General features: G+C 40.9%; 1 protein-coding gene across 1 annotated transcript in view; it reads right to left on the bottom strand.

Moving 5' to 3' along the window:
• ACTN2 (actinin alpha 2) overlaps window positions 1-24,497 on the bottom strand; it is an 83,003-nt gene extending 58,506 nt beyond the window's left edge. The window contains exon 1 of the mRNA XM_066595823.1: window positions 24,178-24,497. Coding sequence (XP_066451920.1) covers window positions 24,178-24,303 — 126 coding nt within the window. The 5' untranslated portion in view covers window positions 24,304-24,497. The remainder of the gene's footprint in view (window positions 1-24,177) is intronic.
• Between the last annotated feature and the right edge of the window lie 242 nt (window positions 24,498-24,739).

Here is a 24,739-nt window from a genome sequence, read left to right as displayed (position 1 = left end):
GCATAAGCCTAGCCTTGGATGTCTGGATGAACCAGTGTACGTCTGGCTGTGGATGTTGGCGCAATTGAGTGTATCACTCGCCTTGGATTCAGGAAGTCTGAAACACAGGAAAATTGAGAAAGTCCGGTGTTGGGTTAAAAGCTTTCAGTCTTTATTAAACGATCCAGGCAGACACAAAGGAACACAGGACATGAGCCGTCTTTAACCCAATGCTGGACTTTCTCCATTTTCAGGCAGGAAAAAGTAAAGGTTGAAGTCGGCTTCTCGTGAAAAAAGAACATACTTTATTATTGCTTAGTGCCAACAAACATCAGAGCAAAGGACGTGTTTCAACCCAGTGTGGGTCTTGGTCACCAAGAATAATACCTATATATATAATACTCCACAAAAGAAAAAAAAACTAAGAAAGAAGATAATTATTTTGTAAACCTACAGTACTTTACCCACCTAATAGCAATATAAGTCCATCTAATATTTGCTTTTTTGATGAAAAAAGTTAAAACGGTACACCTGCTGTTTCTAAAAATGCCCATAAAGTCTTATAAATAGATATGGAAGTCCAAGCAGAGAGTATTACTCACAATGTTAAAACTACAAGACTGCATGCAGTGCTTCCAGCAGGATTTACTGTACTGTGTACTTAGTTACAGAATCTCTTCCAGCAAATCGTACCAGGGGTGGATGCTTCTTAAGAGGGATGCACCATGTAGGCAAGAAAGTGGCAGTTAAATGCAAGCAAAGGGGCAAGCCTTTAAGAAGAATAAAGTTACACATTTTCTAATAACCAAAACTGCTAATAGTAAAATTCAATTGAAGACAAGGTTTTATGGCCTCATATGTGAAATATACTATGTACTACAACCATTCGTTAGCTTTGTAAGCTGGAGAGCTGAGGCTACCAAGGAATACAGCCAAATGATGCTGCTGCTCCAATGCCCCTCCCCGTGGATGTACCATCAAAGAGACTGAAAGCCGAAGAGAAGAACATGCCTTAGCCAACCAGGCCAAGCAGAGCTGAAGATCAAGGTAGCGACTGAGAGATGGAAGGGACCCGCAGCTAGACAAGGGAGAGAAAGGTTCAGAGACTGTGAGAGTCCACTCAGTCCAGGATGAAAAGTGAGTGCTTGTGGCCTACCCGTAGGCTGTGAAGGGTACTGACATATGGTATGCCACCAGCTGTGAGTAGAGGCATCAAGAAGCTCTTTGCAACCCGGTACAGTGAGGTACATACTGGGAACCCCGTAAGAGAAAGACACCAGAGAAGTTGTTACAACTGCTGTTGGGTCAGAAAACATTGCCCCGGTATCAGGGAGGTCCTCCAGTAACTGTTAAAGTTAAATGTGCCTGTCTTGCCAGAGGATTGTTCCTTAACCCCTTAAGAGGAGATATGAAGTAAGCTTAAGAAGCGAGCTCACTTCATACCAAGCAACTAAGCGATCGGAAGGTCAAGTCCCATATGAAGATTTAAAAAAAGATTTTAGTTAAGTTTAATTAAAAATGTTAAATTTTTAGAAAAAATAAAAATATATTAATAGTTCAAAAATCCATGTTTAAATATCAGAAAAAAATAAAAAAAATACTAAAATAAATACTAAAAAGAAAACCATTTTCCTAGTTTTCATGTTAAAAAAATCAAAACAATAAAAAATTTAATGAATTGGTAAAATCACGTCCAAAATATTAACTATCGTATTTTTTATCAATCAAAAACAAAGCAGTGCCAGAATTGCAGGTTTTTTTCTCAACTTACCGTTCAAAAAAATTTGGATAAAAAGTATTCACCTACTTCATAATGGTACCAATAAAAACTACAACTTCTCCCACAAAAAAAAACAATTCACACAGCTCTATTGAGAAATAAAAAAATTACGGAGGGTCAGAATTTGGTAACAAAATGTACATTATTGGAAAGTTTTTTATATTTTTTAAAAGGAATGAAACATAATTTTAAAAAATGTATAAATTTGGTATTGCCATAATCGCACCGACCCACAGAATAATGTTAACATGTCATTTTTACCACACTGTGAACACTATAAAAGCAAGACTTCCCCAATTGTACAATTGTTTGTTTTTTTTCATTTCATCTGACCTAGAAATTGTTGAAAGTTTTTGAGTACATGATATGGTAGATTAAATGTTGCCATAAAAATATGTGTCCTGCCAAAAAAGAAGGCCTCATGCAGCTCTGTTGACAGAAAAATTAAATCAAAAATTATGATTTTTTTAAAGCGGGGATGAAAAAACAAAAAGTGTCTGGTCCTTAAGAGGTTCAAGCTGTGTATATATGTAACCCTCTGTATGGCCTATTGTCCGTTGTGACACCACACTTAAACTGTACCATGTCCCCCGCATGGTTAAAACATGTAAAGTTGTACAATAAAATTGTATACTGCAAAGACATCAAACATGTCTCCGGCAGCCCTTCCGTTACCTGCTCTCAAACTTTACAACTTGATAACCATCATATCAACTATTTCACCTCATAGGCCTATTTCTCTGGCAGAACGCAATGTGCCAATGCAATAACACAACGTTAGTACCAAGTGTCTATTAAATCATATGCTGCTGACGGCTTTGCTCTATTACAAGGCTAGTGTCAAGGAACCGCTCAGCTTTTTATTTCTAATAAAATGTTTTGTTAATTAAATGTTTGTAATATATATTATTCTAAAACAGAATGACATTGTATTTAAAGGGAATTTCTCACCTAGTTTAAGTCCTATAAGCTAAGTTTATAGGTTTAAAGTCCGGGGATGTAACTGTTAAGCCTGGTTTAGACACAACGGATATCGCTCAAAAGATGTCTTTTGAGCGACAATTGTTGTGTGCCTTTACAGCACATGCTGATCGCTCAAACGTTGAGAGATCGCCTTGCGTTTCGAGCAGGGTATACAGAAGACAAGCGGCGCCGCTTGTCTTCTGCATCCAGCTGTTCTCTGCTCTGAGCTCTTGGCTGCTATACAGCCGAGTGCTCTGAGCAGGGTATGCAGAACACAGCTAGACCGCTGTGTTCTTCATACCCCGGCTGTTCACAGAGCGCTTAGCACTCCGTGTGGAGTATGAAGAACACAACTGGACCGCTGTGTTCTTCATACCCCGCCTGTGTTCAGGGAGTATCAGCTGTATCCCGCTGTGACCTCCTGATAAGGCTCATCGTTGTCTTTCAGCACGCTGAAAGACAACGATCAGCGACTTCTTAGCGAAAACTGCGCGATGTCAGTGCAGTTACAGACAACGATTATCACTCAAAAGACGGCTTTTGAGCGAATTTTGAGGGATAATCATTGTGTCTAAATGCGCCTGTATACTTGCATTACTGGCCATTTCCCCAGAGTCAGCGCTGAAAGACGCCGCTCAATGCACTGAGTGGCACACTAAGTAATCCGCCTGTTTTAATTTTAAAATGGGCGGACTACTTAGCAGCACCGCTCAATGCATTGAGTGGCACTTTTCAGCCCTTACACCAGGGGAATGACAGGGAAGGTAAGTATAACACTTCCATTCTCAGACTCCAGGGGTCATCTATTTTCAGTCCATAAGTTTAGCTTACAGGGCTAAAAATAGTTTAAAGGGGTTGTACCCCAATTGCAAGTTATCCCCTATCTACAGGATAGAGGAGAACTTGTTGATCGCTGGAGGTCTCACCGCTGAGACCCTCTTGATCTTGAAAACAGGACTCCCATGTCCCATTCTTCTGTCACTGGGAGGGTCACTTCTTCCCTTGCAGTGATGTCACTGTGAATGCAGTGCTGGCCGAGTATGCATGGTCAGTGCTCCAATCATTTCAATGGGGCCGATGGAAATAGATAAACTGCAGCTACATGGATATCTCTGCAATCCATTGAAAGTGAACGGAGTGATAGTGTGCTTGCATGACCAGTGCTCCATTCAGTCTTCTCCTCACTGCAGGGGGTGCAGTAACCCCTCACGACCCCCGTTCTTGAGGTTGTAGGGTTCTCAGCGGTGAGACACCCCCCCCCCCCCCTCCATCAATCAGCATGTTAATGTTGTTTTTTTTTCTTGTGGATAGGGAATAACTTGCAATTGTGGTACAACACCTTTATAAAGGACCAGTCAGGTCTGCTGACAGGTATATTTTAGTAAGAGTATTCCCCATTAAGTAGCAAATTAAGTAAGAATAAATTGGCCATTGGTTGCTTAGCAGTTGGGTGTGTCCCTACACAGTCTGATATTGTCCAATCAGCACTGACTTCATAGGAACACACCTCTTTAAAAAGGGGATGATAATACCCAGTTGTCAATTTTTTTCTTATATGTCTAAGAAGAATAATAGAGGAACGTAATAATGCAGATTCTCACAAATGATCCAGAATTGTTATTTTATATGAAATACAAGGATTTACTAATACAGATATGACAAGAGAGATGACAAATTCTCATTAAATTGCCACTGATCAACTATATAGATATGTTAATTATTTACTGTATGTAAACTGTAAAATTGTGTTGAAAGGTAAATAACATAGCAAATGAAATTGGCCAAACACTGACAGCAACAGATAAGAAATGGGGGTAAAAATCCAACATTGACAACCACATTGTAGGAGAATATATATATATACACATATATATATATATATATATATATATATACACACACACACACACACACACACACACACACACATATATATATATAGAGAGAGAGCATTCTCTATCATTCCTATCCACCAAATCTTGGCTGAAAAATTGTTATTATATATATATATATATATATATATATATATATATATACATATATATATACATACACACACACATACACATATATATATAGAGAGAGAGCATTCTCTATCATTCCTATCCGCCAATTCTTGGCTGAAAAATTGGTCATTATGGAGGACTTTAATCTATCGCTTTTTTACTTGCAGACATTTGCCGTTTTCTATTTAGTTGTAATGGCCATGTTTGCAAAAAGGAACAGGAAGTGCAACCATATTGGTTGTCAACTTCTCAGCAACTGATGATAAGACTGTATCTGATTTTGATTGAACATGCTGACAAAATGGTAGTTTATCACCATTTTCTGAAGAGTTGATTGAAAAGTGACAACTACCAATATGGCAGTACTTCCTGTTTTCATATTTTTTTTGTAAAAATGGCCAGTGATGTTGCTGGAGTGCTACATTTCCAAACACTTGTCAGCAGAGACATAATAAAATCTATTAAAAAATCTAAATTGTTTTTCAGACATTTACTATGAGTGTAGCAAACTTTTCTAAACCCATTCAAGACCAGAGTTTCTGTTTTTGAATTTCTGCTTTTTTTGTCCTCACCTTTCAAAAGGCATAACTTTTTTTCTTTTTCTGTCAACATAGCTGTATGAGGATTTGGCTTTTGCAGGACAAATTGTATTTTTTAATAGTACCATTTAAGTTACCACATATTATGTGCTGAAACACTTTTTAAAAATTTAAAGTTGGGTGCAATGAAAACAAAAATGCAATTTTGCCATTTCTTTGAGATTTTGTTCTTTTGGCATTCACGCTGTATGTGTATTTTATTCTGTACTTTTTTTAACTTTTAATATTTTTTTAGATTTTTAAAAAAATTTATGAAATCTTTTTCTGTTTTCCTCTTTAGTCCTCATAAGAGACTTGAACTTGTGATCACTTGTACTATATATTACAATACGTAAGTATTGCATAGGATAGTAATTTTCAGTGTTGTCTATTAGGCTTTGCCACAGGCATCCCTGTATGGCAGCCCTAGAAGCAGATAATGCTGTACATATTGTAGTGACCAAGTTTGCTACTGCAGGCATAGCTCCTATTGAATTCAATGGGTACTGTACCTGTAGTATCAATCCAGGCTTTTCTGGAAGTGTTATTTTGATTTTTCATTTTTAGGGTAAACCACCAATATTGAATCAATAGTGGCATGATTTCAGGCATCACTGCCAATCAGCTGAATGAAGCGTGAGTTCCTTCCCTTTAATTTTTTACCGAGGCTCTGTGTCATACATATGGTTATGGCTGTGCCCAGTACTGCACTTCAGTCACAATCAATCACAGACACAATCAGAACCAAATGTATGGAGTTGTGTCTGGTTAAACAATAAAGGGAACCCTCGGTCAGTGGATTGGTGGAGGTGCGGGTGATTGGACCCCCACTGATCAGTTATTGATTGCCTACCGTTTTACAGCAAGCAGAGATCTTCAGAATGGTGAGGAATCAGCATCATAATATATATTAATGATTTGCATAAAATGTAATTGTTAATTTTATGTTTTAATTACAATTAACAAAAAAGTATACTGGAACAATAATGGCAAATGGAAAACAGTCTCTGTATCTATGTCTGTCAACTGGGGGAGATCCTTTCAGAATGCAGCTGATCTGACAAGCAGCTGTTCACTGTAGGCTTGCCTGCTGAACCCTTTCTTGTCCCATAATGTACATTTACGTCATGGGTAACAAATGAGCACCCAAATTACTATTCGTTTACAACAAAGTGTTGGTACTGGCTCAGATGTCAATTGCTATTTTTTTCCATTCCCTCTGCAAGAGGTAATAAAATTAAATCAATCAATTATATAAACCCTAAAATGATGGCATTTAAAATCACAAGTGATTCCACAAAAAACAAGCCCTCATACAGCTAAATCAATGTACAAATTAAAAAATGATGGCTTTCAGAATTAGACAATGATAAAACTGTAAAAAAAATTGCTGTGTTCTTAAGATTCAAAGAAACCATAGGTGATCAGCTGATATTGTCTTGGCCAGATGCATGTGGACATTTTCTCAGGGGACAGTAGTTGCTCATTGTAGCAATTCCTTTCTCTGGCTAAGTATGAAACAGAGGGAAAAAATGGCAACTGCACTCAAGAGGATCCTATATATAGCTGGATAACTTACACTTGGGGGAAGGGGTTAATCCTTCAGTAAACCCCTTCCTTGTGGCAAGAAATTTGAGAAAGGTGCCTGTGTGTGCTGAAACGCATTGTATGACTCTTTTTATGGATCAAAAGAAACTTTCTTCACTACCAAGACCTCTAGCCGTGGATTTCATTGGCATTTGCTGTACTTTGGGCCACTTGGAAGGGGTTTACTGAAGGATTAACCCCTTTCCCCAAGTGTAAGTCTTCCACCTGCATATAGGATCTTTTCGAGAGTGGTTGCCATTTTTTCCTCTGTTTTATAATTTTCTTTACCCATTTTCTATTTGACTGTGGGTTTGCCTGTCGTTGCTTTCCCAATACAGATTTTCTGTGGGATCCAAAGAACCTATTCAAAGCCTACCAGGACTTCAGATGCAAGCAGGCTGGTTTCCATTAGAGGCCTCCCCACCTGCACCAGGTAAGTCCTTTGTCATTTTTCTTTGTTATCATTTAACCTGTCCCACCCTTTACAAGGCGAAGTCTAATTGATATCTGTATTTTCTCTGGCTAATGAAGTTATTATAATGCGATTACCCTGTGGAGTTGTCCCACAAAAAGAAAGTATCCCTTATCTGTTTGGTGAAGGTCTGACCTCTGGCAACACATAAGAAAAGGGTCCTGCAGTTCCCTAATAAATGGAGCATTGGTCATGCATGCAGACTACCACTCCATTCTATACAATGGGTCTACGAAGACAACAGCCAGCCTAAACAACCCTACTGAAATAAATGGAGCAGTAATATGCATGTGTGATCACTACTCCATTCATTCAGGGACATTTGGGACCCCCATTTTTATGATCATTAGGGCTCCTGTTGGTATACCCCCAAGATCAGATAGCTATCCCCTATCCTGTTGATAGGGGGTAAATTCTTTTTGTGGGACAAGCCCTTTAAGGTCAGTAGTTTGAGATGACATTCACAATGCTTTTTAATAAAAGTGAACATAAAGTCTAGCCCTGATGGCAATATTATTGTAACCAATCATTTTGGAAGCTCCATTTGTCTATCTAGGATTACACAATTGAAATTGTGATTTTGGGATTTTTTCTTAATTAATCCAAATATGAAGTCTAATCATTCAAACACAAGCCTAGTAAATAACATTCTAATCCCAACCCAAGGTCACACAATACAAATGACTACATGGGAATGGTAACATTTAATGTACCTATGACAGATATTCCCATTAATTTATGAGGGATCAATGACATCATTACCTAAGCAGGGCTTGGTTGGAGCACTGTCAAGGAAAGAGCAATCGAGGACTGCCAATTTTATGACAATGCAAGGTCATCAAAGCAGTGCTGCTTTCAATTATGACAGCTATAGCCCATCAATGGCTGTAATGAACAACTGGAAAGTCCAGGAGTGTGAGTAGTATGGGATAGTGTTAACGTATTACTTCTTTTAATATTTTAAAGCATTCTAGCTGTTTTCTTTACACCTGCCATACCACACTTCACCGGAGAGACGTTAATACTACATTTTATTATTGTGCAAATATTGTCAACTATATAATCATACATATACGAGGATCAATACAGTTTTGTTGTAATAAAAGAAAGGAAATTAATAGCACTCTGGTGGCATCAGTCTGAAACTTAAAAAAAATTGATAGGCTAAATTTTCACCCAGGGGTGTACTCCAGGGTTCATTCAGTGACTGGACAACCCCTTTAACTATTTAACTGTGCAAATACAGTGAAACCTTTCTAAGGAAAAAAACAACTCTTTGAGAAGTCCACCCCTTTATGTAGACCAGATTTCCGGTGACAAATTTCCAGCTTAATGACATACAATATATACTGGCCATCTTTGGGAGGTTCACCAGTCTGGAACACAATTTTCAGTGCAATTTTGGGGAGTTGTCTCAGTTAGTTTTCACTGTATAATCCCTATTTACTACCTTTGTTTTCTTATTAAAGTCTTCCTTATTACTTCCCCTTTTCACCCAATGTTATTATTCTTTTATCTATGAAAAATAGGAATCAAAAGGGAAAGATAATTTGTCACACCCTCTAGAGACCTTCCTAAACATGTGAACTAAAAATGTGGTAAAGATTTTTCATAGAATGGTAGAGTTGGAAGGGACCTCCAGGGTCATCAGGTCCAACCCCCTGCTCAGTGCAGGATTCACTAAATCACCCCAGACAGATGTCTGTCCAGCCTCTGTCTAGCTGGATACTAGAATTTGTCAGAATCATTACACCTAACATGCAAAAATGTGATGTTTCAGACAAGCTCTGAGCATAAGCCGGGCTCCCAGAATAGAAAACAGGATATTTTTTTTTACCATTCATGTCTTCTAAGGTGAGGTGCATGCAATGGAGGAAGCTGACCTACTGACCTGACAGGTTTCATGTGATAAAACTGCTAGGTTTAACTAAACACAGCACAGCTTTGACTAACAGTTGTCACTTCTTAAAGGGGTATTCCTAGCCTTCCATCAGATATGCCATACATGTCTGATAGATGTGGTCCCAACCTCTAGAACTCACACCTATCTATGTAACAGGAAACCACCATGCCCGGTGAGGTGGCCGCAGTTGGGAGAAGGTTTAGGAGTCCCCAGTACTAGAGATAGGTGTGATTCCCAAATGTGTGACCTGCATCTATCAGAGATTTATAGCATAACCTATAAATATGTTAATATTTGCCTATAATGGAAATACCTTGGATTTTGTGTAGTGTTTTTAATTCAAAATTCTATAAATCCCCCCAAAATAAGTAATTTTTGAGACACTATGTCATTAAACAATGTAAAAAATGCAGCCTACAATACTATAAATAAAAACTCAAACTAATTACTAATAAACTCTTAAAATTCAGCAATAACTCTACCAACAGAAGTTTAAGCCCAAAAGCAATTTCCCTAACTAGGCCATGATATTTATCAAAATAAATGGCAGGCTATAGCTGACACATATATCAATTCTATTATAGGGTTATTGCTTTTTTATATGAATTTGCACTTGAAAAATATAATTGCTTCTATTATTTTTCTCTCCCCTAATAAATTAATGATCACTGTGTCGCCTTGATAAAAGAGCCGCTTTAAAAGGATGAAGTGATTTGTCAGAATTATCCTTTTTAGTAAACTCTTTTATCAACTGTTTGCACAAGGAACTTTGCATAAATCAATTGTACAGGTGAATATATAGGAAGCTTTGTATGATATTTTATTAGAGGAGAATGCTTCTTTCTCTACTTATCAGGCTCCTTTCCTTCTGTCCTCTCCCTCCTAAGGCTTCATTCACATCTATGCAACATTTCATGCAGGAAAATTTTGGCTGGCATGCTGGAAGCCGGACGGACCCCATTATAGTCATTAGGGTTCATCTGGCGCTGCTCATGTCTTGCATGTGCCAGGTCTAGCAGCTTGGGTATTTTTATTTGGCTCCAAGTACAGACCTGAACAATGGAAATACAGACACAGGTGTAAAAAAGGACGACCGACGTTGTTGGAGAAGGTTGCATTTGACTCCAGTGATTTTTTTTCAGTTGTTCAGTTTTTTTTGCCTATTTTGTGATGGCTGATTCATACGAACAATGTGCAGATGTAAAACCTTGTTTCCCTTTCACTGCTCAAAGCACTTGTAAGAAAAAATCATTCAAAAGCGAGATCGGGAGAATACGGAGGGTGAGGAAAGGGTGTCATGCCATTTTTTGTCAAAAATTTCTTAAAGAGACTTTATAACCTACTTTTAGCTCTATCAGCTAAACTTATGGGCTGAAAGGAAGTGACCTTCTGAGTCCGGAGAGGTAGGTCTTATACTTACCACCTTTATCGTTCCCTGGTGTCAGCACTGAAAGCTGCTGGTACAGTGCATTGAGCAGCACATTAAGTAGTCTGCCCATTATAAAATTAGAACAGGCGGACTACTTAGTGTGCCACCCAAAGCATTGAATGGCGGCTTTTAGCACTGACACCAGAGGAACAATGGGGGCGATAAGTATAACACATCCCTGGACTCAGCAGATCACTTACCTTTAGCCCATAAGCTTAGCTGATAGGGCTAAGGCAACTTTCATAGGGCCGAGAAACTCGCATAAATCTTGCGCGCATAAGAACCAAATACATTGTGGCATGTCCTATCTCTTTGTGTTCTTCGGATGCCTCGCCGATTGATTTCAATGGGACCTTTGCGATGTGCATGCAAGTGAGATGCTTGGTTTACCATTGAAATCAATGGGAAACACTTCTGATCCTCATGAAACTCGCGCGAGAGGATTGGAATTTCACGGATGCAAGGTGTTTTTGCCTGAAAAACACCTCACATCCGAAGGTTAATTGCACGTTCACAAGCACAATATTGGGCTGAGTTTCACAGTCCAATATCGCCCTTGCCCGTGTCTAGGTATCCCAAAAGTAGGTAACAGATTCCCTTTAACACTCAGCACTGTGTGGGCAAACAAGTGACTAGTTCTTCCATCATAACAATGCACCTGGAAGAACCAGTAACCTATTTGCCCACACAGAGTTAAGCAATTTTTAATGAAAAACGGAATGACACACTTGACTCGCCCTTTGTATTTACCCGATCTCGTTCTATGGTACTTTTTTTTAAGAGTGCTTTGAGCAATGGAAAAGGAAAAAAAAATCACAGCTGAATCAGCCATCAAAAAATAGGCAAAAACTGAACAACTTGTTGAAATTTTTTTTACTGGAGCTGAACGCAACCTTCCCCGACGTCATCGGCTGGCATGCCGCCTCAGAAGGGTACTGCAGACATTCACCTTGCAGCCTGTTCTAGTAACCACCTACCTGCTAGAAGAAGATTCCTGCCTCTTTTGGGTACCCCCTCATATATCTCCTTGGGTAAATGAATTAAAATGAACGGCGTGTAGGAGCAGACAGATCTCCTGCCCTTCCTGGGGTTTGTAATATAAGTATAATGCAATATATCTACAGTATAATTATATGCATCTACTAGAAGACATGTCCTTTAGCAGAAAACATAATGAGTTGCAGGTACTAGTGGAGATAGATAACATCTGATATTCCTGAAACGTAGATAGATGGCTGGATTAGGGCAGAGCTAACAAACTGTAGTTATAATTAGTAATCTCATCCATTGTAATCCTGCAGACTTCATCATTTGCTAGCAGCATCTGTTGACAGATTTCATACCAAGCATTTCAGCCGAATGGCAACAGTCTAAAGTCTGCTGCCTACAATAGCTGCAAAGGCCGTCTTATGTCTCTCCTCTTTCAAGAGATTGTCTCATAGGACATACATGTCTGCAGCCTGCCAGGAAAGGCTGACCGGTGTAGCTATTCAATGTGATAAATGGATGCTGCCAGCAGAATCCATTTCAAACATATGCGCATTGCTTTTGAAATCTATCTATTTCTATATATAGTTACTGTCCAAATCCATACTGACAATCTTATAGTATTTCTGTAACAACCAGCATATAGAAAAGACAGTGAAGCCTAAAGTGACAGTGAGCTACGAAGACCCAACGGCGATGGCTGGAGACCGCTAAGGTGCGCACATGATAACCCCAAAATTACACAATACAATATGGCTTCTTACTAACACCAGGGCCAGCTCCAGGTTTATGCGGGTCCTCGAGCGATAGAGTCTCAGTGGGGCCCTCTTTCTATTAATGCCCCTTAAAGCACAGTTAGCAATAATACTACATTTTGCCTCAGTCAGTAATAATACCCTCTCTTGCCACCTTTTAGAAATAATATCCATTTTTAATACCCTCTCTTGCCGCCTCTTTAGATATAATTCCACCTCTTGCCCTCCTTTAGATATAATGTCACCTTTTGCCCTTTTAGATGTGCCTTCTTTTGTCCCATTTATTAATAATAATAGTAATAATCTTTATTTGTATAGCGCCAACTTATTCGGCAGCGCTTTCAGGCATGGGATAAATGCAAAACAATACAACAATTACAATATGAGGTACATTGATACAAATAAGTTGGGGGTAGTACAGGAGGTGCAAGGGGTGGGGGGGGGGGAGGAGCAAGGAATGGGGAACACAAGCATTAGGGGATTTCATGTGGAGATCAATTATTAGAAGGCAAACGGGGTGGGGCACCATAGGCAGGGGCGGGGGACTAGGTCAGGAGATTTGGTATGCTTCCCTGAAGAGGTGCGTTTTAAGGGCACGTCTGAAATTTCGTGCATCGGGAATTGTCCGGATGCCTTGGGGTAGAGCATTCCAGAGGATGGGTGCTGCTCTGGTGAAGTCCTGTAGGCGAGCATGTGAGGTTCGTATTACAGGGGTGTTTAGTCTGAGTGTGTTAGCCGATCGGAGTGAGCAGGCTGGGTGGTGTACTGACAGGAGGGAGGCGATGTATGCTGGCGCAGCGCCATGCAGAGCTTTGTGAGTGAGTCCATTTAGATATAATGCCACCTCTTTCCCCCTTTTAAATATAAGTTTACCTTTTAGCCCCTTTTAGATATATATCCACCTCCTGTCATTTTTTAAATATGTCACCTATTGCCCCTTTAGATGTACCATCTTCTGTCCCCTTTAGATAAAATGCCACCTCTTGCCCCCTTTTAGATATAAGTCCACCTCTTGCCCCTTTGTAGATATAATGTCACATTTTACCCCTTTGGATGTGCCATATTTTGTCCCCTTTTAGTTATGTCACCTTTTGGCCCTTTAGATGTGCCATATTTTTCCCCATTTTAGGTATAAGTCCACCTCTTACCCCTTTTAGATATAATGTTACCTTTTGAACCTTTAGATGTGCCACCTATTGTCACTTTTTAGTTATAAAGCTACCTGTTGCTCTCATTAAGATATACCACTCTGTGCCCCTTTTACATATAGATGCCACCTTTTGTGCCCGGTTTTGAATATAAAAAGCCATGCCACCTTTTGATCACTTTTATATATGCGATGAATTAAAAAAACAGTACATAATCACATCCTCTGTCTCTCCATGGCAGCTGTAGTCGGTGTTGCTGTGCCCATTTTCTGGTTTACAGGTTATGTGCCACACACATGATTACTGAAGACACTCCCTGGAGAATGTCCGCAGAAATCATGTATGTGTCATATAATCACACAACGGGGAGGTCAGATAGTGGGGACTGCAAGTGACGGGGAGTGACAGAGAAGGTGAGTATGTACTGTTTTTCAATTTTATTAATCAGAATTAAAAGTTAATATTAAACAAAATTAAAATCAAGGGGGCCAAACTACTGTGCCTGACCTAGCAGCATGAGTCCTCTCCTGGGCTCCTGTGCACTGCGGGCATGCCCCAGACACAGTGGGCCCAGCCCAGGTTGGTTGGGTACTGGCACTGGCCCTGTCTAACACACTGTACTTTTAAGGAATCCAATTGATTGTAATACCTCATCTATAGTCTGTCCCACATTTCTGCATTATTCAGCACTCATGCTCACCTACCTTAGTTATGCACTCATGGGGCCAGCTACTTTCAGCTGCACTCAGTGGGTCCCCAAAGTAGCTGTTGGTCACCCCAACCAGCCTTCATGACTACCAAGGTCCATCCAAATGTGGATACGCTACGCAACCTATTGTATATCCATCACTGATGAGCAGCCCTGTTGAATGGCTATTCCAACTGTAATGGGCGGAGGGGGTGTTATTTGCATAATATGTTTTTACCATGTGTTATTTTAACATTTAGTGTCCTGCTGACACCAAGTGTTTGGTTGGTATTACTTCAGGAATCAGCCACTAAGATATTGCTAATTTTGTGATTGGCTGCATGAGAGCCCATGGGTATTAGGATGCGATAATGTAGAGTCACAGTGAAAATAAATCAGAACACCTGGAAGTAGTGTGGAGTGGCAGGAATACAGTAAGATGAGTAGAGGACTCTATGACAGTCTCCATCTACCCTGTGCTCGCAGTCTTGACAATACTTATTGGGCACACAAAGTGGCGGTACCCACTGCAGATTTCCTGGGTCACCTATGAAAGGCTATTCCCAAAATAGGCTGCAGAAACTCGCTCCTGAACGGTGCTCACATCATTTGCTTTCTCCCTCTCCTGGTGGGTCATCTGTGGCAAGTTGCTATCTGTTTGGCAGAGTTCAATAGGCAGTTTGAACGATCCTTATGGTGATGGCATCTCCTGATTTCCGATAACCAGGCCTCAGCGTGAGTAGGAAACACTCCTGTAGGTGGGCTTATTATGCCCACTATCCTGTCACAGCTGGGACTTATATGGATTCCCCACCAGATCCCACAGGCCCCTTTGAAAAGGCCTTGTCTGAGGCCTTCAATGCCACTTAGGGGCCCTCTGTAACACATGGCATAGTTGGCAGGATGACGGCTACTGTGGAGAAGGGAGTTGCTGCTGAGGTGTATATTCTAACTGAAATGTGATCTGAAGCCCCAATGGAAGATATTGCAATGCAAGGGGCAGCATGCCCTTAGTCACACATAATCTGTCAGTCAATGGGCTAACAAGATATGGAAGAGCACTGGTTCCTGGATCTTCCCTGGAGGGAGCCCATGTTTAATTCTCTGACCGAGACTGCTTTGTACACAGAGATTCAGCAGCAGTGGGCCATCACTATGTACAAAGGCAAGAGGGAGCAGCTAAAAAAAGAGGCCCAGGAAAAGCTGCTCATTTATATTGAGGAGATACATAGGACTCTTAGACTCTATGAGGTGGTGTTCAGGTACAGTCCATCTCTCGGCCATGAATAGATAAAGGACTATATAGTGGGAGTCTATTTTTTTCTGTTTGTGGCCTGGTCTGATTTCCCCCTGGAAAAGTATGATCTTCTTCAGGGATAATATGATCTTCTTCACCCATATATCTAGGCCTCAAGGAGACTGGGCAACCACAGAAGCCTATCCAGGAGAGCTGGGACAAGAAAGAGAATAGGACTTCCTCCAGATCCCTGGGTCTAGTGGGTGGACCACTCTGGCACCTGTAATGACAACAGTGGGAGGCTGCCTCTTCTGGTGGGTAAGCCTCTGGGACTAAGCCCAAGAATACTTGTGAGTGGTAAAAAGAAGAGTGGAACCCCTGCTGGCCCTCCTGCCCTGGTAGTCCAGATTAATATTAACCCCACCACCCAGGTGAAGCAAGTTGGGGTTCAGTCCCCTCCATGTTCGAGCACAGATGGTTGAGGCCGCAAGTCCTAAGGTGGTCAAATCCACAGTAACTAAGGGGCGTTTAAGTTGTTTATTCTTGTTATTAGTGTAAAAAGTTTAAATAGGGTTAGGACTACCCATGTTAAGAAGGGGGAGGAGTTGTAATGTGGGTGTGCTGTTTGCATTCTATATTTTACCATGTTAATTCTGCTAACACCAAGTGGCAGGTTGGCATTACTTCATGAACTGGTCACTAAGATATTGCTAATTTTGTGATTGGCTGCATGAGCCCTGGGAAGTCAGGATGTGATGACATAGGACTGCACTAAAAATATTTCAGGATGCACAGAAGTAGTGTGGATTGGAGAGAATCCAGGAAGGTGAGCGATGGAAGCTGTACTTGTCTCCATTTTCCCTGTGTGTGTGGTCTTGGCACTACCCGTTGGGCACACAAATGGTACCTGCAGCAGATATCCTAGGCCGAAGTATTGCCTATGAAAGACTGCTCTCAAAATAAGCTGGAGAAACCTGCTCCTATTCAGTGTTCTTGTCATCTGCTATCTCCCTTGTCCTGGTGAGCCTTTTGTGGCAAGTTTCTACCCCTTTGACAGAGTTCAATAAACAGTTCAAAGCATCTTTATAGTGATGGCGTCTCCTGCATTACAGTGACCAAGCCTCAAGCGTGAGTATGAGAAACCCCTGCAGGTCAGCTCATTACACCAACCATTCTATTACAGCTGGAACTTATATAGAGTCCCCTTTAAACCCTACAGGCCCCTCAGAAAAGACTCTGCCTGGGGTCCTAAATACCACCAAGGGGTTACCAGAACACAATCTCCTAAATACCACCAGGGTTCACCATAAATGGGAATATAACCGGTCTCGTGGCCACTGGTGACCGGGCATACAGAAAAATGGCTACTGAACTACATTGTTTTCCATATCTCCCATAAAATCGATGGAAACACTATAGCTCTCTATGCAACGCTGTTCCTGCAAGTACCATTCTTTAAAATTATTTTTCTCATTTATATAGTGCATACATATTCTGAGTTCCCTGGCAGATTGGAACCCAGATCTCCAGGGCAACAGTGCTATCCACTGAGCCACTATGCTGCCCATTTACTCAAAGCAGAACAGCAGTTAGACCTCATGTCCACGGGGAAAATCAGGCCTGCCGCAAATTCTTCAGACCAATCTCCGGCTATCATTGCATCTAAGATAATGGCAGGACTTATTGCTGAAGAGGATAGACCTCCATTATAGCCTCCTTTGTCGTCTTGTTCTGCACCATGCTAGCCTTTGAGAGCGGTGGCATGAGGTCAATGGAGCAACCGTCACTTGACATCTGGCTCATATCCCAATGTTGGGCAAGCACCTTCTGATGGTTTGTGTAGACACTGTTCAATGTCCTAGACTTTGGATGGGACATCCATTTACACTTGCAGTACAGAATATATCAGTACACTCAATTCATCTGATCTGATAGTCCGTCCATGCAGGGGTTCACCTCTGTGCGCCTCTTGCTGTTATTCGAGTTTGTCGCTCAGCCTACAACCACTGGGACACACAACGTTGAATAGTGCTGACATCTTGGCCTACGCATGTAGTGATCTGCTGGAGCTATAAGCCAAAGTCTCTCAGTTAAAGGTTCTATGCCTTTCAGATTACAACAAGTGGTGATAGCTGACATGTCGATAAACAGGAGGCATCACAAAATCATACAACAGGACGTTATCAGATTTTTTAAGACACATATGGCTTAGAAAATTTGCTTTCGATTTGGCTTTTATACCATTGAAGCCCCTCCCATATGCCACAGATCAGAACTAGGTGCTTGAAAATTTGATCCTTTACATTTAAATCCCTCGATTTACATAACCTTCCAAATTTTTCTTCTTGGTGTTGCAATTTCAATGTTGTGGAGTGTAGTATGTACTATTTTATATGGCGATTATATGCCAATCAGGATAAAGTCTTGCAACTTAGAAATAATGCAATATTTGGGTGAAAATATAACAGTTAAGCAGGTATATCTACTGGGCCGTAGTTTATAATTACAGATCACCTGGTATTATTTTAAGCAGTAGCTCATGTCATGACATTAATCCATTGCTGATAAGTAGTCTTACAGATGTATTAACCTAGAACTAGAGTGACAGCAAGGCATATATCTATTTAGCCGGTAGGTATATATTCGTTGAAATAATACGTAGTTACTGTACGATAATGTTATGAATAATGAGTTGAGAGCACCCACATTTTGAAGTTTGCCATTCATTATGTGAATTAATTTCTGGTTATATTGAGTGATGTCTTTATGTAAACAGTTTGACTATTTCCTAATTCATTCTAATGGTGTAATGTTTGATCTCTGTGACAGTGAAATCTTCCATGGAAAGTTAGACTGGTTTGTTTAGCAATAAATACACAACAAAATGATTGCTCTCGGTATGATAGGATGGATAGTGGAGTCTTCTCTGATGACTATTCTTCTACTTTGTTCTCTTTAATTCTTCTATTACTGATTTATAGAAGCCCTATAAGCTATCATTAAGATTGTTTTGAAGACTACGTAGATGGAGAAAACAAAATGTAATAGTGATAGTGTGCTAATAAAGGCAAAAGTTTCATCTTCGAGGGATCAGTAAAGTCAAGATTGTTGTTTAGCTTGCATGCTCAGTTGTTCTTTTTACGTCCACAGGCATTGTGAGACAAACTGTAGAATTGCCATTTGGATTAAGCCACTTGACCACATCTAGCTGTCTAAATGTAGTTGTTATATCCAAGCCCCACTAAGATGTCATAGCGGGGAGGTTGTGCCAACTAGTGGCAAAGTGGTTACATAAATTGTTCCATTGTAACTTTTTTTTGGTCAAAGTGTCAAAGCGACTGATTGGAGGGACAAGGTCAGGTGATTGAGCAGTGTAGTCACGTAGTGTGCGACCTTCCTACGGGAGACGGAGAACGTTGGGTAGAATGAGGAGAAGACACACTCCTGAGGTCTCTTAGAGAAGGAGGGGTTGAAACCGCCCTATGCGCTCTGGAGGCACGCTACTAGCAAAAGCACACACTGCATCACTCCAGGTGGTGGAAAGGGAGAACCGGACAACTTGCAGCTGTCCCAGCTAAAGTGACCACTACACTAACACCTGGTCTCATCTCTCCTGCAGCTAGAATTCAAGCCTATTCCTGAGCTGTTGTTCACAATAAACATTCTGTTCAAGCATCAGAAAAAGCCTGGAGATATGCCTGCTTGATCAAATCCAGTACTCGCAGTATGAAATGCTGCCACCATCATTAGCCAGCAATCCTACCACCTGAACACAAAGATGATCCTTTTGCCTTATGTATCTACCATTTCACGATGTTCTGCAGAAACCGTTAGTTTGGAAAGATATGAGCCTTTTTAATCTAATAAATAAGTAAACTGTGCTCTTCAGAAAGTTTCCCACAGAGAGCAAAAAAATCTAAAGGCTCCATCAACAAGTAGTGACTTCATATGAAAGGTAGTGGAGAAGCTACCCAGTCCCTCAACTCAATAAAAAATTGATGCCTGTGAAGCACCACCTATTTTTATTAAGCGTGTCCCTTTGATGATGCAATTTGTGTCATTGTTAAGCCTTGTCCCTTTGGTAGCATGCCTGGCATTATCAGTAACATCATCGAGGGGGGCCACCAACTGTACCCAGTGGTCATCCTAGATCACTGTGTAATGGAGTTCTATGATGCAGCTCCAGCAGTGAAGTGGCGGAGGCCATTTGTTATAGAGAGCAGTATATGCTGCATGAGCAGCCCACTAAAACCCAGAAGCAGGAGGCCTGTGTAGGAGGCCCAGTATTCTACAAAATCGGCCAAAGTGGCCCAGCAGTGAGAGGTCAGAAAGGGGCCAGCATAAAGGCCTGTGCAGGGGCTGCTACACTGGTGAAGAGAATGTGAGAAGAGAAAGTGAACCAAGGCCTTAGCTGAACAAGGGGCCTAGTGAAAGAACGACTGCTGTAATAGTGAAATGGTTTCTAATTGACTGGAGGACCAAAGTGCGATGAGGGCCGTGGATGACCATTTGGCTGGGCACAGTGAAAGCACCAGTGCATGGGATGAGAGGGATTGCTCCTCTCCACAGTTGACTGGGTCATCGGGTAGAAAGACAGACACCCACTGCTGCCAAGGTCTGTCAGTGAAACGCCTATCTGTGAAAAACATTTTGCTTCTTAGGCACAGATGGGACAGCAAGTTGCAACTTGGTGACTGCAGTGGAGTGCTGGCACAGTAGAATCAGAAAGAACTGGGGAGGACTAGTTCGATGGGGAATTAAGGACAGAGACTGCATCCTTTTGTGTGGCAAGACCAGATTAAAGAGACTGACTGTGTGGTGGGCGCTAGGCTCAAGCAGGATTTTCGTTATAGTTTTCAGAACTGTAAAGTAATGTTAAACAATGTTTAAAGCGATAGTACCTCCTATTAAGCAGAAGCCTATAGATACATGGAATGTAAAAGTTTTGTTTTTGCTGCACCCTTTATTGTCTAATCTTGCTTTCTGCCACACATTATCCCACCCTGCATTGCTTACACTTATACAGCTAAAGGGTATTATCTGTACAGAAAATCTTATGTTGGAAGTAGACACCTAAATATCAGACACCTAAATATCTACGCCTGCAAAAAATGAAATGCAAAAGCATCTGCCAATCAAAAGATTATTGCACTGAGCCAGGAGGCAGAGAACTCTCAAAATACAGTGGATGAACTGAAGAGATTGGCCTCAAATGTATTGATGCTTCACGGGATATTCTCTGCATTAATAAATACACTTTTTTGTCTGACTTAAATGGTGTTACCTTCTTTGGAAATACTACTTTCTTCTTATCTCTTTCAGCGATCAACTGTAGTATGTGGGAAATTGTCAAGTGTTCAGTTTCCCTGCAGTGCCTCTGAAGGTGAAAGAAAGTATTACACAGTGCCCACTGAAATCAGGAGGTTGTCTGTGTAAGGCTGCTTTCACAACTGTGCAGGAACCTCCCTTCATGTACGACTTTTTTATCTGGTAAAATAGCAGACAGCTGAGCTGAAACCAAACGGATTCCTTTATAGTCTATGGGGTCTGTTCAGTTGCATCATAAGGCTGACCCGTTCAGCCAAGGGATTCCCCTTTCCTGCTCCCATTATGGAGAAGGAAAATGAAACCCCCCGAAGCAGATGGGAAAGCAGCCTACTGTACAGTTATGCTGGGGACTCCAGAGAAAAATATGGATCTGGATGGGGAATTCCTTACCATGAAATCTGGATTCCCAAATATTGTTTTAAAAATGTTTTGTTTTTTTTAATTCATGTGCAAGTCTGATAGCCCACAGGAATGTCAAAGATTAGATAATCCGTACTGCCTCTGATTCACTGAGACCACACAGCACATTCTCTTCCATAGTGTGTTTCTTCTTTGACATAAAGGGAAACTTTCTTCCAAACCCCCTAATGTTCTTTTTAATAAACACCAGAAAGGTTATAAAATTGGGTATAAGGCACGACCTAAAGGCATACATAATAATATGAGGTGGATTTTGCCAAACTTCTTTGCTTTTTTATGAAACCAGTCCAGCACATATACGCGTTTCGAGGTCAGCGGACCTCTTCCTCAGTACTTGCTGAGGACACATGTCTGGATGCTGAAGGAGGTCTTTAGAGATGATTGTCGAACCATCTCTAAAGACATCCATCAGCATTCAGACGTGTGTCCCCAGCAAGTACTGAGGTAGAGGTCTGCTGAACTCGAAACGTGTATATGTGCTGGTTTCAGGGGCGTAGCTATAGGGGGTGCAGGGGTAGCAGTCGCTACTGGGCCCTGTAGCCTTAGGGGGCCCAAAGGCTCCTCCATCACATAATAAAACACGAATATTATAAATAGCACATGGTACGTAAGAGACCCTGTTACAGATTTTGCATAGGGCCCAAGAGCTTCTAGTTACGCCTTTGACTGGTTTTATACAAGTTTGACAAAATCCACCTCATGTCATTATATATGGCTCAAGCCTTATACACAATTCTTTTACTGCTCTGGTATTTATTGTCTAACCATCTGCTCAGTAAGTATCACAATACTTGGGGTCGGCTGCACCTGCTTTATATAGAAACTCTCCCCTCCATTTAAAGTCTTCAGTCCATTACCCTCCCAAAAGAGGACACAGTCATCATTATTCTTCTATTTTTTTTCTTGGGTCGCTCCACCCTCTTTTTCTATTCCATTCACCCTAATGATTTTTGGTCACTTTAGCAGGTTAGGTCTATTTGGACCCGATCTGCTGCTGAATGACACTGGTAGAACTACACTTAGGCAAACATTTAGCAATAACTTTACAGTAAAAGAGCTGGTGGCAATTCAGATTGGTTATACAGATGTGATGTAACTATGAAACCGTAAGAATTAGATAATATCATGCAATCCCATTAAACAGATGTGAGATTTTAAAATAACCCAGTGTTTCATTTACCAACTAAATACATGGTGTAATCCGATAGCCTGGAACAGACAGCGTCATGGATGAATATATCTCAGTGATCTGGGCACTCATGCCTTTCTAAGAAACTATCAGGGCCAAAACACAAGAAAAGCAGACAGCAGTCTGGGACTATCCTAAATGAGCTTCCATATAATAGTGTAACAAAGGGAAGTGGGTCACTTACTTTGCCAGGGAGGTACGTTGGCCAACACAAGTACTTGACGGAGTTCTATCTCAGGCTTCGTACCACCCTGGTAAAGTAAGTAACCCATTTCCCTTTGTTACACTATTATATGAATGTTCATTTAAGATAGTCCCTGAGCGCTTTCTACTTTTCTTGTCCCTTATATGTGCTGACCCTGGACTATTGGATCGGGTGGTTGTGACTGGCACACTCAATTGTGATTGTCCATGCTGGATGAAAACTTCACCAAATTCACATGTGCGTATGTGTATGTGCGTGAACATGAGCATAGAGTTTTTGTGGAATGCACAAAGAGAAGACACTTTTTAAGAGAAGACACTTTTACTGTGCATGTATGTTTAAACTATCTGTAAGGTTCTGGTATAGAAGTGGACTTATAGTCCTACATCAGCTGGGGCAGCACGTGTTCTCTGACCTCAGGTGGACATAATAACTCTACTATGTGTATGGCAATACCTATACAAATAAATGACAATTCTATATCTCTCATTGGTTTCTTTAAAGGGAATGTCTCATTTAATATGCAGTCTGATCCAGCTCATGAGGAGCTGAGAGGATTGATATGTGGTTTTGTTTGAAACGATGCTGTGTAAACTATAATTTATTTATTCACATCTTGGCTCTTTCTGTGCTTAGGAGTCCAGTGGGCGGTCCTATCAGTGATTGACAGCTATCTGCACTCTCAGGGCTCCTGCACACTCACGTTTTTCTTGCACGTTTTTTTTTCACATTATATTGCTGCGTTTTTTTCACGCGATTGTTAATGGGACTTACTAATGTTAAAAATGCATCGCACAAAAATTGCAAAGCACAAACTTGCAATGCGTTTTTAACATTAGAAAGTCCCATTGACAATTGCGTGAAAAAAATGCGCAAGAAAAACGCAAGTATGCAGGAGCCCTCATGCAGGGAAAATTGTCAATCCCTGCTAAGAACCACCCTCTGGATTCCTAAGCAGAGAATGAGCAGGGATTTAAAGGGGTGTTCCAGAAATTGTGCAAAATTTTCAAAAACTACCTCTAATGTTTCCACTTATTGCTATTATTTCAAATGATCATCTAAATTACCAAACTGAACTCCAGTACATTTTTTAACCAAGCTGTGCCATCACTGCTTTCCAGCCAGCTTCAGATTTCCACATTGTTATTTAAAATAGGCACGGAAAAGTGCAAAAACTACATCTCCCACAATGCCCCATCGTCAGTTACTGAGTTACAGAGTTATGACTTTCACTTTAAATCGGAATACCCCTTTAAAGGAATACATTACAAGTTCTACTAAATCTTTCCCCATAAAACAATATATATCAATCTTCTCAGCTTCTCCTGCTCTACAACAAGCTGTGTACAGATAGGACTGCATGTTCAACATGATAAGTTTTCCTTAAAGGGACAACTATAGTAACAAGTACAAGCTGTAACCCTTTTGTTAGACTAAGATTCAAAAACATTAACAAAAAGAGCTTTTAGTAATTTGGATACCGTTAAAAGTGCATGGAACTGATTAGCGCTCTATAAGCTGACCTTTCGTTGCTGTTTTTCCCATGCTGGGTCTAAGAGCATATCTCGGTCCCATTCATCTTCTTGGTTCATGTACTCATGCTCTTCGTAGGTATAGTTGTACATGTCGTTGGTCATCACTTGGGTCATACTCCTGGTCAATGAATTTGATGAGAACTCGTATAGTTCTTTGTTTCAGTCGGCAGCTTCGTTGACAGGTGAAGCTGTGATGCTGCCGGAGTTAGATATACGACCTTTGTTAACCTTCACGCTGAGCTCAGCCTCATCAGCCTCAGACCTGAACACCCTTCTGCTTGCTATCCCAGTGAGGCTCTGGCTAGGCAGCTGTCTATTATCCCCTGAGACCACGTGACCGGCCTCTTAATAATGCCAGATATGACAGCACTCCTACTGAGGGCTATTTTGGAACCTGCATTTACCACTCTTATATCTGAAAACAATTCACAAGGGAAGCGTTCCAGAGTCCCGAAAATCACTCAGCGGCTCATGTGTGCCGACTGTAATAACTTAACCCTGTCTTACAGTACAACATCAGATCACCCTAATCCATATTATTCCATGTTGC

This window comes from Eleutherodactylus coqui, chromosome 3 (assembly GCF_035609145.1).
Source record: "Eleutherodactylus coqui strain aEleCoq1 chromosome 3, aEleCoq1.hap1, whole genome shotgun sequence".
Lineage (NCBI taxonomy): Eukaryota > Metazoa > Chordata > Amphibia > Anura > Eleutherodactylidae > Eleutherodactylus > Eleutherodactylus coqui.
This window is presented reverse-complemented; position numbering and strand designations above follow the sequence as displayed.